Source organism: Poromitra crassiceps (genome assembly GCF_964638095.1).
Source record: "Poromitra crassiceps genome assembly, chromosome: 30".
Lineage (NCBI taxonomy): Eukaryota > Metazoa > Chordata > Actinopteri > Beryciformes > Melamphaidae > Poromitra > Poromitra crassiceps.
The window spans coordinates 1,824,047-1,839,083 of NC_139652.1; the positions used below are offsets into that span (position 1 = coordinate 1,824,047).

The 15,037-nt window shown below is 45.4% G+C and overlaps 1 protein-coding gene across 1 annotated transcript in view; it reads left to right on the forward strand.

The window, feature by feature from the left end:
* The first annotated feature begins 6,256 nt into the window (after positions 1-6,256).
* Positions 6,257-15,037, forward strand: part of ptprbl (protein tyrosine phosphatase receptor type B, like) — a 53,118-nt gene continuing 44,337 nt past the window's right edge. The window contains exons 1-4 of the mRNA XM_083663246.1: positions 6,257-6,395; positions 10,404-10,667; positions 11,953-12,225; positions 13,768-14,040. Of these exons, the coding sequence (XP_083519372.1) occupies positions 6,272-6,395; positions 10,404-10,667; positions 11,953-12,225; positions 13,768-14,040 (934 nt within the window). The 5' untranslated portion in view covers positions 6,257-6,271. The remainder of the gene's footprint in view (positions 6,396-10,403; positions 10,668-11,952; positions 12,226-13,767; positions 14,041-15,037) is intronic.

The window sequence follows — 15,037 nt, forward strand, 5'->3', positions numbered from 1 at the left end:
GACTCAATACTGAGGGAGAAGAAGAGACAACCACTCGGGTCCGGCGCCACGGGGGGCTTTTCCCCCTCAGTTGTATTTTCTGCCCCCCGTTGAATTCCTCATCTACTTCTGGCGGCGCGACATTGCTGTCTTTCAAAGGCTGCAGTGAAGGTCTCATTTGAAACTAAAAGACCAAAGGAATCCATTGGTAGCAGCGATATCATGCTAGCGTGTCGGCAAGGGGCTGCAATAACGCTCCAAAGTTAGGCACATTTTGGGCGAGGGAAAAATTGGCATGGCCACTTTCAATTAAATTGCTCCCTCACCATTTTTAACTGCCCCCTCAGTCACTTCATCCTGGAGCCGGGCCTGCAACCACTGCCAGTTCACTGTAATCACAGGTTTTCTTGCAAATACCTTTGATTACAGGCAGATAATTACCTTATTGTATTTGAAGGGGTTTAATTCAAATACTGTCTATATTTTGGGGAAAATGTTAACTGATGTTCAAATCAATTATATCATCTTAGAAAATTGCTATTTTGGATACAGTGGTTTTCGGATGAAGAATAACTATGATGCAGCGATTTATTGCCGTTACTTCGTACCGGCCGATATTCGCCTTGTCGACTACCATCAGTCTTTTGACGAATAGGATGGCATTCATGGCAGTGGTCGATGTTCATCTGCTCATTGTGATGAAGGGCTGAAAGACTTCAAAACAGTTGTGTTATATATATATATTTTTTTGATAGTGAAGATTTCTTTGTTTTCTTGTCACAAAATATCGGCAGCGGCTATCGGCCAAATTGTCATTTTAAACATCGGTACCCATGTTACCGATACCATCGGTGCATCTCTAGTGATTATTAATTTCAGGCACGTAATCAGTTCGTTAGAGTAGATGTCACATTTCTGGCGTCTCTTTATCGAACAGCAGTGGTTTTCTCCAAGGTCTCCAGGGTCCTAGCTTCATGGTGTTAGTGTCAGACTCCAGGGTCCTAGCTTCATGGTGTTAGTGTCAGACTCCAGGGTCCTAGCTTCATGCTGTTAGTGTCAGACATGCTCCTCTGGGTTTCATTGATTTGCCAACGGGATTCCTTAGGAAGCAACGAAGGCTCCTTCGGAAGGAAGCCATTCAGGATTGAGGTGTGTGTGTGTGTGTGTGTGTGTGTGTGTGTGTGTGTGTGTGTGTGTGTGTGTGTGTGTGTGTGTGTGTGTGTGTGTGTGTGTGTGTGTGTGTGTGTGCGTGTGCGTGCGTGCGTGCGTGTGTGCGTGTGTGCATGCGTCTGTGTGTGTGTGTGTTTCCTGGAGACTTGTGCAGGTCTCCCAGCAAAAATGCCACATTCTTTAAGCTCCCAAAACAATCTTATCAACCCCGTCCATCGTCGCTGGCCTTCAGCTGCAACACAAAGACAGGATACACACACACACACACACACACACACACACACACACACACACACACACACCACACACACACACACACACACACACACACACACACACCACACACACACACACACACATTTAATATATTTATTTATGTTCACATTTTACAAGAGAAATTCTTGAACACAAATAGTGGTAGATGCACATACAAGCTCAGAATCTCATTGACATGTCTGATCTGTCTATGGATACAGGAAGCAGCGTCTCCTCCATATGTGGCGGCTGCCTATTATCACAGATATCGAGCAGAATTTTGCTAATACTTTAGCTTTTGGCTTTGGAATTCCTGCCATCTGCAAACCCCTTACAACTAGTCTGTGGACGTTGCCAAGGCTTCCAAATATAAACACAAGTAGTTTGCACTTGTACCCGAGTTGTTCAATCTCATTTTTGAGAGGTTGGTATTTTAAAACCTTAGCAAGGAATGTCTCCTCCAGACTATAGTCAAACGTACAGCCTACTTCTAAGATGGTGACTTCTCTGCTTTCTTCGTCAACAACAACAACATCTGGTGTATTGGCTGTCACATTTGAAAATATCTCAGTTTCGTTATTGCATAGTATGAACATGTCAGATGAAACCCTTGTGTGAGTATAAACTTCAACAGAAGAAGGTGGGATGTATAGAAGCATGTCCTTAACCAGTAGGTCAACAATCCTGTCATGTCTGGAAATATACATACCTTTGTATACATGGCAGCCATTCAGAATATGTGACAGTGACTCTATGGTTGGGGTGTTGTGATGGTGCAGGCAATGAGGAGAAAATGTATTGGGGTACCACAGAGAGAGATTGAGTCTGGTTGGGAGGACCTGTAATCTGGCTTTAACTGCAAATGTAAGAATATCCTCATTAACTGCATAGTTCTTGAATATTGTATGGGAAACTGTATGGTCTGCAGTGGGAATACATGCTAGCTTTCCCTGTAACTTTAAACCGGTCCAGTGTTGTTGCTGCCTCTGTTGTTGCAGCCCTACCAGGTACCTGCGTGTGTTGGCTGGTGATACATGATGTTGAGTATCATTAACAGTTACCCTTACTGAAACTGTACAGTCAGATATAACATCCTCAGACACGATTACAGTGTCTGAGTCAGACTTCACCCAGTCCAGGGACACTCCAGTTCGCACACAAAGGTCATTGAGGTCGGGCCAGTCCGACGAGACCCCAAACCCAGCAGAGTGAGAGTCCATCTTGTTGTTGGGCTTCCTTCTGAAGCCTAGGAAGCTCGGCTCACCTTCTCCTGCCAGGGGAACCTTTCGCCGCTTCATATCGAGAAACAGCGAAGAACGTGCAAGTTCCCTGACAGTGTGGTCATCACAGTTCAGCATGTTGGTCAGATGGGCCAGCCTGGTGGCGTTATAGATCCACTCCACGCTTGGAACACCTAGACCTCCCTCCTGTTTCGAATGAAAAACAATGTCTCTGGTGGTGTGTGTATTCAGTCCGAACCACTTCCTCACCATGGAAACCACCTTGTTGTCCAGTTCCCGCAGTGTTTTGACCATGAGGTGGATGTTGGAGAAAAGATGTTGAATTCTCGACAGGGCCACCTGTCTGATGGCCTCCAACTTCATGAGCAGTGGGAGAGGTGAAACGTCGATCAGGTCCAGTCTGGTGGTGAATTCCGTGACCATATACTCCACCTGCTCCTTCCATTCACCTGCAACATTGAACTTGTGCCCGAGGTAGGTGTACGTCTCGTGCAGGTCGTACACACGGATTGGTACCGAGTTGATGGTGAACTCGGGATTTCTGTCTGTTTTGGACTTATACCAGCGGTTCCCGCCACTCCTTCTCTGGTACAAAACTGCACATTTAGATTGTTTTATCTCCAGACCGGACCAGTCCAGGAATGTGTCAGTTCTGGAGAGCATGTTCTTAATAACGCTCACCTCCCGAGAGGCCAGCTGCACATCATCTGCGTAGCCTTGTATGGGGTTGGGGGAAATCACATTAGGTGGGGCACAGTCACACAGCCACCTAATCCACTGGTTGATGGCGAGGACAAAATTGATGGCACTCCACGGACACCCGGTTTTAATGCCCACCTGGAGGGGGACGGGGTCTGTAAGTTGTTTCCCACAGATGACTTGAATGAAGGAAGAGCTGTAAACATCCTTGATAATGTCAATAAACACTTGAGGTAGCTGGATTTCCTCGAGGGCGTGAATCATGACATTGTGGGTCAGGGTCCCAAAAGCGTCCCTGAAGTCCAGAAAGACAGAGTAGAATTTGCAGGATTCATGTTTGAAGTCGTCGATCCCCGTTTTCAGACAAAACACGTGTTCGTTCATGCCCTGTCTGTTAATGTACGCTTTCTGCTTGGGTGACAGGATGTTATTGTCCACTAGCCAGGGCAATACACGGGACAGGATACACTTCATGAACACTTTATAGGTGGTCGGTAGGAGAGAGATATCTCTCCAGGTGGATGGATCATCTGGTATGTTATCTTTTTTGGGGATGCGATGAATCATTGCTCCTTTCCAGGACTCAGGGACTTTTTTATTTTCCAGGCAGACATTAAATATGGATGTTAATATTTCACATGTCTGTGGAGTCTTAAGGCTTTCATAACTAACACCATCTATGCCACATGCCTTGTTGTTAGGTAGGCTGCATATGACAGTGTTTACTTCAGCCTGTGTGAAGTGTGAGGTGTCTGGGAAGTCACTAGGTTGAATTGGTGGCAGGCTACTCCAGGGTGTTAATGGGAGAGGATCACTGATTGAAGTTCGGCTTTGACATTTATTTTCATAGTGGCACTTCACGGCTGTGATGTCACTGGGACAGGGGGGAGTGTCCGGGTATTCACTGTTGTTTAAAATTATTTGGATCGCCTTTGATCTTCTATGCTGCCACAGAGAAGCAAGCTTAGTCCTGCTCACCTTTTTACTGCGGCGCTCCTGCGCTCTAATGCAGAGCTGGGGCTGTACTGTATTTTGGATGAAACACAGTTGTCCCTCGATCCAAACAGCAGCAGTGGATGACGTCATCGGCTCTGGGAGTGGCTGGTACAGAGGAAACTTTTTCAGTATCCGCGTTACATACTTCAGAAACGGGAACCCGAGCTGTTTTCCTCTTGAACTCACTGTTGTAAAAACGCCGTTCTTAAAGAATACTCCGTACAGTATCTTGATCAGACGTGTCCACTCTCCCGGGTCTCCAGAACACGCGAAACGCTTCTCTTGCCGTGGCCTGGTGTTGAGTCCGGCTCTGAAGGCTCTCTCACTGTCCTGGAAGGCTACCCATAGCTGCGGAGACAGCGGGTGATGGTACGCGGAGTAGTCCGTGACAGGAGGCAGCGCGCCCGGCAGGGCTGAGTCGGCATGCTCCGGTAGTCGATAGACTCTCCCACTGAGCAACGCTTGTTTGAAAGCGAGTTTCAGTAGGGCGATCAGCAACATGATCAAAACGAGTTTTCCGAACCTGTCATGCATCATCTACATTTACGATGGTAGTTACAACGGGTGTGCGTGGGGCTAGATGTTCATATAAGTCTGTTTATGTTTTTATGTTGCAAAAAACTAACAAACAAACAAAGCTCCCCCGCGGGTTACATGCGGCCAGCCTGCCACACACACACACACACACACACACACACACACACAGCCATGCACTTACACTGCCATTGTGTAATATAAAAAAAACATGTTAACTTGACATAATCCAGCCAAGGTACAGAGACAACCACTCTCAACTCCTAACTTCTCAAATACGTTTGGTCAGGACTCGTTGGCGACACCTTTTAACACACTGGGCACGCCCCTTTTTTCATTATTTTTTAATGTGCCGGAGTACCAGGGTTCGAACCCCAGCATTTCCAAAGTCTACATTTCAACCCCATTTTTCTTATTTAACCATACAGCCCAAAGCATAAGCCTAACCTTAGCCAAATTGTTCAAGTTGCCGAACTATGTTGTCGACTACGGTCTTGTGGCGTTGAAAAATGCTGAAAAAGAGGTACCCAGTGTATGAAGTGACGTCAAGCAGGGTCCTGACCAAACCTCAGTATGAGTTGGGTCTGAGAATGTGTTAAAGATGGAAACTTATAGTCACCCCCCCCCCTCTCTTTTATAGAGAGCCAAAGTGAACATCACTTCCTGCTTCAGCACTGTACCAGAGATTCTCATCCGCCATTTATTTTCCCATAGATTTTGTAAAATGCTTATGCAAATAGTTGTACTTGTTCAAACCAAACGGTTCAGATATATTTAGAAACAGGAGAGACCACATAACATTTCACTCAGACCAAAACGTTGCGGATTTAAAGAAAATGTTTTTTCGATGTTGTTTTTTTTTACGTTTTGGTCCAAGTGAAATGTTCTATGGTCTCTCCTGATTATAAATATATCTGAACCATTTGGTTGGAACAAGTAAAACTATTTTTATACGTATTTTACTAAATGTCTATGCGAAAATACGGTAAATGGGGGATGAAAATCTTGGGTACAGTGCTGAAGCAGGAAGTGGCAATGGCCCCTTCCGGAGGCATTATGTTTCCGGGTTGTCCGTCTGTCCATTATTATTATTATTATTATTATTATTATTGTTTATTGTAGTGTAGGCTACCATAGTCAGTTTCAGATCCTAAACAGAGCCTAGAGCTGCAGGTGAACTCAGCCCCCTCTCTCCCCTCTCTCCTCTGTCAGACCCAGTGGGCCCGGCCCGGCTGGACGTGCAGCTGGACCAGGCCCAGGCGCAGTACCGGAGCCAGTCCCCGGAGGACACTGGGCCCTGGGGCCTGCGAGTCTCCTGGCCCCGCTCCCCCGGACACGTGGACTGGTACGAGCTCACTCTGGAAGACGCGGCGGGCTCCAGACGCAGCACCCGGGTCATGGGTAGCGCCGCGCCCCGCTCCGGCTTCACTGCCCTCACCCCAGGCTCCCTCTACACCCTCAGCCTGGTGGCCACGGCCGGGGACAAGAGCGCCCCCCCGGTCAAGACCACCGCAGCTACAGGTGAGGCTGTTGCAGGACAGGAGACGCATGACTCATTTGACTGGGCAGGATACAACACAGCATCAAAACAATTGTTGAACAGTGAATATGGAAATCCATCAAACATGACAGCAGCATCTTCGTAAGCAGAAGCTATGAATTTAAAAACATAACCCCTCAAATAAATAAGCTCCAAGCTGTTTAAAGGTGGTGCTGATGTTCTGTCCAGATGTTTAGCTGGTGTATTTGACAGAGGTGACATGTCATAGTGCCAGATGTTTTGCTGGTGTATTTGACAGAGGTCACATGTCATAGTGCCAGATGTTTTGCTGGTGTATTTGACAGAGGTCACATGTCATAGTGCCAGATGTTTTGCTGGTGTATTTGACAGAGGTCACATGTCATAGTGCCAGATGTTTTGCTGGTGTATTTGACAGAGGTCACATGTCATAGTGCCAGATGTTTTGCTGGTGTATTTGAGAGACGTCACATGTCATAGTGCCAGATGTTTTGCTGGTGTATTTGACAGAGGTCACATGTCATAGTGCCAGATGTTTTGCTGGTGTATTTGACAGAGGTCACATGTCATAGTGCCAGATGTTTTGCTGGAGTATTTGACAGAGGTCACATGCCATAGTGCCAGATGTTTTGCTGGTGTATTTGACAGAGGTCACATGTCATAGTGCCAGATGTTTTGCTGGTGTATTTGACAGAGGTCACATGTCATAGTGCCAGATGTTTTGCTGGTGTATTTGACAGAGGTCACATGTCATAGTGCCAGATGTTTTGCTGGTGTATTTGACAGAGGTGACATGTCATAGTGCCAGATGTTTTGCTGGTGTATTTGACAGAGGTCACATGTCATAGTGCCAGATGTTTTGCTGGAGTATTTGACAGAGGTCACATGCCATAGTGCCAGATGTTTTGCTGGTGTATTTGACAGAGGTCACATGTCATAGTGCCAGATGTTTTGCTGGTGTATTTGACAGAGGTCACATGTCATAGTGCCAGATGTTTTGCTGGTGTATTTGACAGAGGTCACATGTCATAGTGCCAGATGTTTTGCTGGTGTATTTGAGAGACGTCACAGGTCATAGTGCCAGATGTTTTGCTGGTGTATTTGACAGAGGTCACAGGTCATAGTGCCAGATGTTTTGCTGGTGTATTTGACAGAGGTCACATGTCATAGTGCCAGATGTTTTGCTGGTGTATTTGACAGAGGTCACATGTCATAGTGCCAGATGTTTTGCTGGTGTATTTGACAGAGGTCACATGTCATAGTGCCAGATGTTTTGCTGGTGTATTTGAGAGACGTCACATGTCATAGTGCCAGATGTTTTGCTGGTGTATTTGACAGAGGTCACATGTCATAGTGCCAGATGTTTTGCTGGTGTATTTGACAGAGGTCACATGTCATAGTGCCAGATGTTTTGCTGGTGTATTTGACAGAGGTGACATGTCATAGTGCCAGATGTTTTGCTGGTGTATTTGACAGAGGTCACATGTCATAGTGCCAGATGTTTTGCTGGTGTATTTGACAGAGGTCACATGTCATAGTGCCAGATGTTTTGCTGGTGTATTTGACAGAGGTCACATGTCATAGTGCCAGATGTTTTACTGGTGTATTTGACAGAGGTCACATGTCATAGTGCCAGATGTTTTGCTGGTGTATTTGACAGAGGTCACATGTCATAGTGCCAGATGTTTTGCTGGTGTATTTGACAGAGGTCACATGTCATAGTGCCAGATGTTTTGCTGGTGTATTTGACAGAGGTCACATGTCATAGTGCCAGATGTTTTGCTGGTGTATTTGACAGAGGTGACATGTCATAGTGCCAGATGTTTTGCTGGTGTATTTGACAGAGGTGACATGTCATAGTGCCAGATGTTTTGCTGGTGTATTTGACAGAGGTCACATGTCATAGTGCCAGATGTTTTGCTGGTGTATTTGACAGAGGTCACATGTCATAGTGCCAGATGTTTTGCTGGTGTATTTGACAGAGGTCACATGTCATAGTGCCAGATGTTTTGCTGGTGTATTTGACAGAGGTCACATGTCATAGTGCCAGGTTAGAGACTTTAAACAAATCTGATTGCAGTTGCTTTAAGTCAGCCATACCAGTTAAGAACACAAGAAGAAATAGCTGAATATGAGCATCAGTCCACACTTCATTTTTGTTGTGTTGTGATGACAAAGAATATGAGGAAACCTATTGACATTTTCATCAACAAATAAAAACTACACTGAAATGTTAGAGAGGGACGAATTGGGAAGAGATCCAATTAGAAGAGGAGAAGAAGACAAAGTGAAACAGTTAAATGTGTGTCTGTATTGCACGTTCAAACCTTAATACCATTCCATAATAACAGATTCATAGATCTTTCCAATGAGTTTGGAAATTCTAAAGAAACAACAGTTACGGTTTTCTTCAGATGAGACTAAAATACTCAGACTTTTAGTCGGCTAAAACTTCACTAAATAAAAAAAAGGTGAGGTTGCGTAAATATGACAAAAACGAACAAGGACATTTGACACAGGACTAAGACTAAATCAAAAAAATTAACACTAACACACACTGCTATTACACACTGGGTTTGCCTATTATACTTCCGTGAGAGGAGTCTGGCTTTCAGTTCTGGCGTTTCAGTCGCTGCCGTATCTTTGCTCCCCCCTTATTACAAGCTCTGTCATTGGCTCCGACCATGTCAGTCAGAGCGGCTTCCGCTGAAAATGGAAAGTTGGATTGTTGGAAACTATTTTCCAAGGGCACTGCCGCTAAGCAACGCCCATCGCAAATCCATAATGGTGACCAGCGCCGCCAGACTGCTCTCACAGAAGGGAGGGGAGGCTGGCCAGCGAGAATACCTATTATGTGACATCATCCCCTTGAGTGAATACAAGTTTCCAGGTGAATCATGTTTGTCTGCATGGACACAGGAAGCAGAGTGATACCTGTCTCATGGACACAGGAAGCAGAGTGATACCTGTCACATCCACATCATGTTTACATGCATGTTCACGTACCTCTTGAGTCATGTGACCCCACATTCATTGGAGGCGTTCCCGGCTTAGTTTACTTCCTGCCTTATAGGTTCTATTACACACTGGGGAAAGGAAGGGGGGTCGGATTATGTCAACTGAGTGGCCAATTAATCAAGTACAGTAACACATTTGTGTTTTTAGTCATTACTAAGGAAGGATTGCTTTTGTTAGTAAAACAAAATCATTGCTGATTGTTATTTTCATAGGATTTTTAAAGGTACAGGACAAAGGTAGAGGACAGACAAACCCCATCTTTATATTGTCACAATGCACCAATGCATGCACACGACACACGCACGATAAACAATGCATTAAAAAACACCAGCCTTACGCTTTAAGAGCTGTTACAAGAGTGAGTGAGTGTTTTAATGCTAGTCACCTACAATCCCTCAACACAGTGATGCTAAGGAGTTCGCACGGAGCTCCATGCTAAAGAGTTAGCATGGAGATAAAGAGTTAGCACAGAATGCTAAAGAGTTAGCACGGAGCTCCATGCTAAAGAGTTAGCACGGAGCTCGGAGCTCCATGCTAAAGAGTTAGCACGGAGCTAAAGAGTTAGCACGGAGATAAAGTTAGCACGGGGCTCCATGCTAAAGAGTTAGCATGGAGCTCCATGCTAAAGAGTTAGCACGGAGCTCGGAGCTCCATGCTAAAGAGTTAGCACGGAGCTGAAGAGTTAGCACGGAGCTCCATGCTAACTCTTTAGCATGGAGCTCCGTGCTAACTCTTTAGCATGGAGCTCTGTGCTAACTCTTTAGCATGGAGCTACGTGCTAACTCTTTAGCATGGAGCTGGAGCTCCGTGCTAAAGAGTTAGCATGGAGCTCCAGTGCAGATGATCTACTGGGGACACATGGATGATTTGAGTGTCTATGTTTTAATCTCTGACTACCTAAATTGACCAACAGCCAGTCACCCCAACACCTCTGGTGTGTAGGCTATTCCTTTAATCCAGAACTCATCTTGAATTTCTCTTTCTCCCCTCAGCTCCCTCCCCCGTCAGCGGCCTCCAGGTGGCGCCCTCCTCCTCGGGCAGTCTCAGTGTGTCCTGGAAGGCCGGGCCGGGCAGGACAGAGCTGTTCAGGGTTCTGCTGCGGGACCAGGAGGGGGTTCTGCTGAGGAACGCCACCCTAAACAACACCCTGAGCACGGCCACGCTGGGCGGCCTGCGGCCCGGGACGCGCTACACCCTGACTGTGGTGTCAGAGGCTGTGGGCCTGCAGAGCTCAGTGTCCACACAAGCTGCTACAGGTAGCTAGACTCAGCCCTCAGTCTTAATCCGTTTCACTCCTGTAAGACTGAGAATATTACTATTTAAATCTTTGCATAACGTTAGGTGGCGCTGTTGGAAGCCTTGCATCGGAGAACCAATCATGAGTGTTGTGGGCGGGCCTGCTTTCTGGGAGCAGTGACGCTCATGCAGAACCGGTGCTGTCGCGTTTGCGGAGAAACATATTGATCACTTAGAAACAAACATAACCTGTTAATAGGACGTGTTTCATCCGGCCCCGGCGGCTAGAGGTCTTTCCCCCAGCGATAAGCCCGACTCCCGAGGCTAACGTTACAGAGCCTACTGATGACTCACAGTAGCAAGCGGACCACTTCCGGGTAGGAAACATTATTGTAAAATAAACAACAGGTATAAACTCTCTTTGCAGCACATCGGTGTCTTGCTCTATATTGGAACTATGCATTGCATTGCCGCTACGAAATAAAATTCTAATAATAAATGTAGGCGTGTCTGCTGCCGGCCGTTCTCGCCGGGCTCTGACAGACAGTTTCTGACAGTGAAATTCCCAGACGTTTGGTGGCGCAGCTCACCAAACGTCTGGGAGCCGAGACTAACAGGTAGCTCACCTGTTCATTCACTTCTGCACTTTCTTTCTGAGCAGTTTCTTCCAATACATCCTTCCAATATGTCAAATACAGCCGTGTGGAGGAGCGACACTTCCTCAACGTTCATATAGCTTTTCCTCGCGCTTTGCCTCTTCCCCCTGAACCCCCAGCCTCCTCCCCTCTCTCTCCCCGCGAGAGAGCCTTCCAGCCTCATATACACATAATCCTTTCATGATCACAGGTAATCTGCAGAGTTTCAGAGTTTATGCTCATGTCCCAAAATTTCATGAGACCAGACCGCAAATATAAATGTACTGTAAAAAATAAAAGGCAAGTTGTCAAGGGATTTTATCTTTCAGCTTCTTTCATGAAATCGAGCAGGACGTCCTGCTGGTTTCAATAACTTTCACTTGATACATGCAAAAAGTCACATTTGTTGAAACCGGTCAGATTATCTGCCAGTGCACTAAAATCATTTGACTAAAGAAATCCGAAACTAAAGCCTGAGTCTGGATCCAATATGAAATGAGTCTTGTCAGTTTTGCTGTGTAATAAATATCCCTCTATTCATGTAAAACAGATTGGTGCTAGTTAGATAAAAAAAAAACAATGTGATCAATACTTTAGAGCTGCAACTAACGATTATTTTTCATTGACGATTAATCTAAAAAAATGCCTCTTTAACCCCGCCCCCCCTCAGCCCCAGCAGCAGTGTCAGATCTGAGGCTGGAGAACAACGGCAGCTTGGAGACTCTGCGGGCGTCCTGGGTGTTGCCCGGTGGGGGCGTGGACTCCTACCTGGTGACCCTGTCGGCCTCGGGGGGACCCGCCCTCGGCCTCCCCCCCCGCCGGCTGGCCCCCAACACCACCCAGGTGCTGTTCCAGGGCCTGACGCCCGGCCACAGCTACCAGCTGGCTGTCAGGACCGAGGCCGCGGGGCGAAGCACAGAGGCCCGGGGCAGTGGGAGGACAGGTGGGGTCACTCACTGCCTGCTCACAGCATTAGCAGTACTAGTTGTTGGAGTAATAGTTATAGTTGGTATTAGTAGTGCTAGTATTTGTATTACTAGTAAGAGCAGTACTAGTAGTTGTAGTCAAAGTTAGGGATGTGGATAATTACTTTTTATTGATATTGATACCACTTTCGAGACTGCTTAACAATCTTTATCGATATCACTATCAATACTTTTCTAGTTGATATGATCTAGTGATTAGTTGATAATACTTTTCTATTGAGTATGATGTGTCCTACATCATATTGAGTATGATGTGTCCTACATTGAGTATGATGTGTCCTACATTGAGTATGATGTGTCCTACATTGAGTATGATGTATCCTACATCATATTGAGTATGATGTGTCCTACATCATATTGAGTATAATGTGTCCTACATTGAGTATGATGTGTCCTACATCATATTGAGTATGATGTGTCCTACATCATATTGAGTATAATGTGTCCTACATTGAGTATGATGTGTCCTACATCATATTGAGTATGATGTATCCTACATCATATTGAGTATGATGTGTCCTACATTGAGTATGATGTGTCCTACATTGAGTATGATGTGTCCTACATCATATTGAGTATGATGTATCCTACATCATATTGAGTATAATGTGTCCTACATTGAGTATAATGTGTCCTACATTGAGTATGATGTGTCCTACATCATATTGAGTATGATGTATCCTACATCATATTGAGTATGATGTGTCCTACATCATATTGAGTATAATGTGTCCTACATTGAGTATGATGTGTCCTACATTGAGTATGATGTGTCCTACATCATATTGAGTATAATGTGTCCTACATTGAGTATGATGTGTGCTACATTGAGTAGGATGTGTCCTACATCATATTGAGTATGATGTGTCCTACATCATATTGAGTATAATGTGTCCTACATTGAGTATGATGTGTGCTACATTGAGTAGGATGTGTCCTACATCATATTGAGTATGATGTGTCCTACATCATATTGAGTATAATGTGTCCTACATTGAGTATGATGTGTCCTACATCATATTGAGTATGATGTATCCTACATCATATTGAGTATGATGTGTCCTACATCATATTGAGTATAATGTGTCCTACATTGAGTATGATGTGTCCTACATTGAGTATGATGTGTCCTACATCATATTGAGTATGATGTATCCTACATCATATTGAGTATGATGTGTCCTACATCATATTGAGTATAATGTGTCCTACATTGAGTATGATGTGTCCTACATTGAGTATGATGTGTCCTACATCATATTGAGTATGATGTATCCTACATCATATTGAGTATGATGTGTCCTACATCATATTGAGTATAATGTGTCCTACATTGAGTATGATGTGTGCTACATTGAGTAGGATGTGTCCTACATCATATTGAGTATGATGTGTCCTACATCACATCATATTGAGTATGATGTATCCTACATCATATTGAGTATGATGTATCCTACATCTGTTTCAATGTTTTCTGTGCAACTGGCCCGTCTCTCCAGTTCCTGACGTTGTGTCCCGGCTCTCCCTGTCGGCCCTCGGTGACGGAGCGTTGACGATGACGTGGTCGCCCCCCAGAGGCGAGTGGGAGAGCTACAGTGTCGTGCTGTGGAACGGCTCGTTGGCGCTGGTGAACCAGACTGTGGGCAAACGGGTCAGGCAGCACGCGTTCCCCGGCCTCGGCCTCGGCCTGGTACCTGGCCGCCTCTATAGGGCAGAGGTCACGGTGCACAGCGGCCCTCTGGGTAACACAGCGCACTGCCAGGGACGACTGGGTGAGTCTGAGTCGAGGCTTTACCCACATTTGACCTCTGCCCAATTCACCAATCACATTGTGTTAGGTTCCATATTGGCCCCTGTAGTCTCTTGCTGTAGGCAGAGGTTCTCAAATGTTTTTCAGCTAAGGACCCCTTACAAGATAGAAAATATACCAGGGACCCCCTCATTCTGATTTGTGATTTTGGGCTAAGCTGAATTGTTTCCGCGGTAATGTGCTTGACTTTTAATTTGATAGATATGTTAGATTAGAATGTAATCCATGAATCATTTTAGATTTAAAGCATACAATATTTTTGTTGAACTATGAAGCTTTTGCACACACAAAAAAAGTTTTTATTTTTTATTTTCCTGAAAACTTTTCCCGGACCCCCTTGCAAAGTGCCACGGACCCCTGGGGGTCCCCGGACCCCCATTTGAGAACCACTGCTGTACCATTTCACTGCAACCATTTCAAGTTGTCCTGATTTCTGATTGGTTGTATGGACAGGAGAAGCGACAGCGCCAGTCTTGTTAATTTACAGTGCAGCTGCCTGTCACAGTCTGTTACACCTGACCTGACAGTCACTCTGTCACAGTCTGTTACACCTGACCTGACAGTCACACCTGACCTGACGGTCACTCTGTCACAGTCTGTTACACCTGACCTGACAGTCACTCTGTCACAGTCTGTTACACCTGACCTGACAGTCACTCTGTCACAGTCTGTTACACCTGACCTGACAGTCACTCGTCGCAACAACAAAAAACTCACATTGTACATTTTAGCTAGTACAAGTAAATGTAATTGGTTTAAGACAGTGGTTCCCAACCTTTTCCAACTCAGGGCCCACTTTTATTTCTCAAAAATGTTCGCGGCCCACCTCCGACCCCATAAATACAAAGGCCATATAATGCGTTCTCAGAGCACTTTTTTATTGAAAATTGAACATAAAGGACTGAACTGAATACAGGAGAAACATGTTGGAAGCTCCACAGTCACTAACACAGCACCTG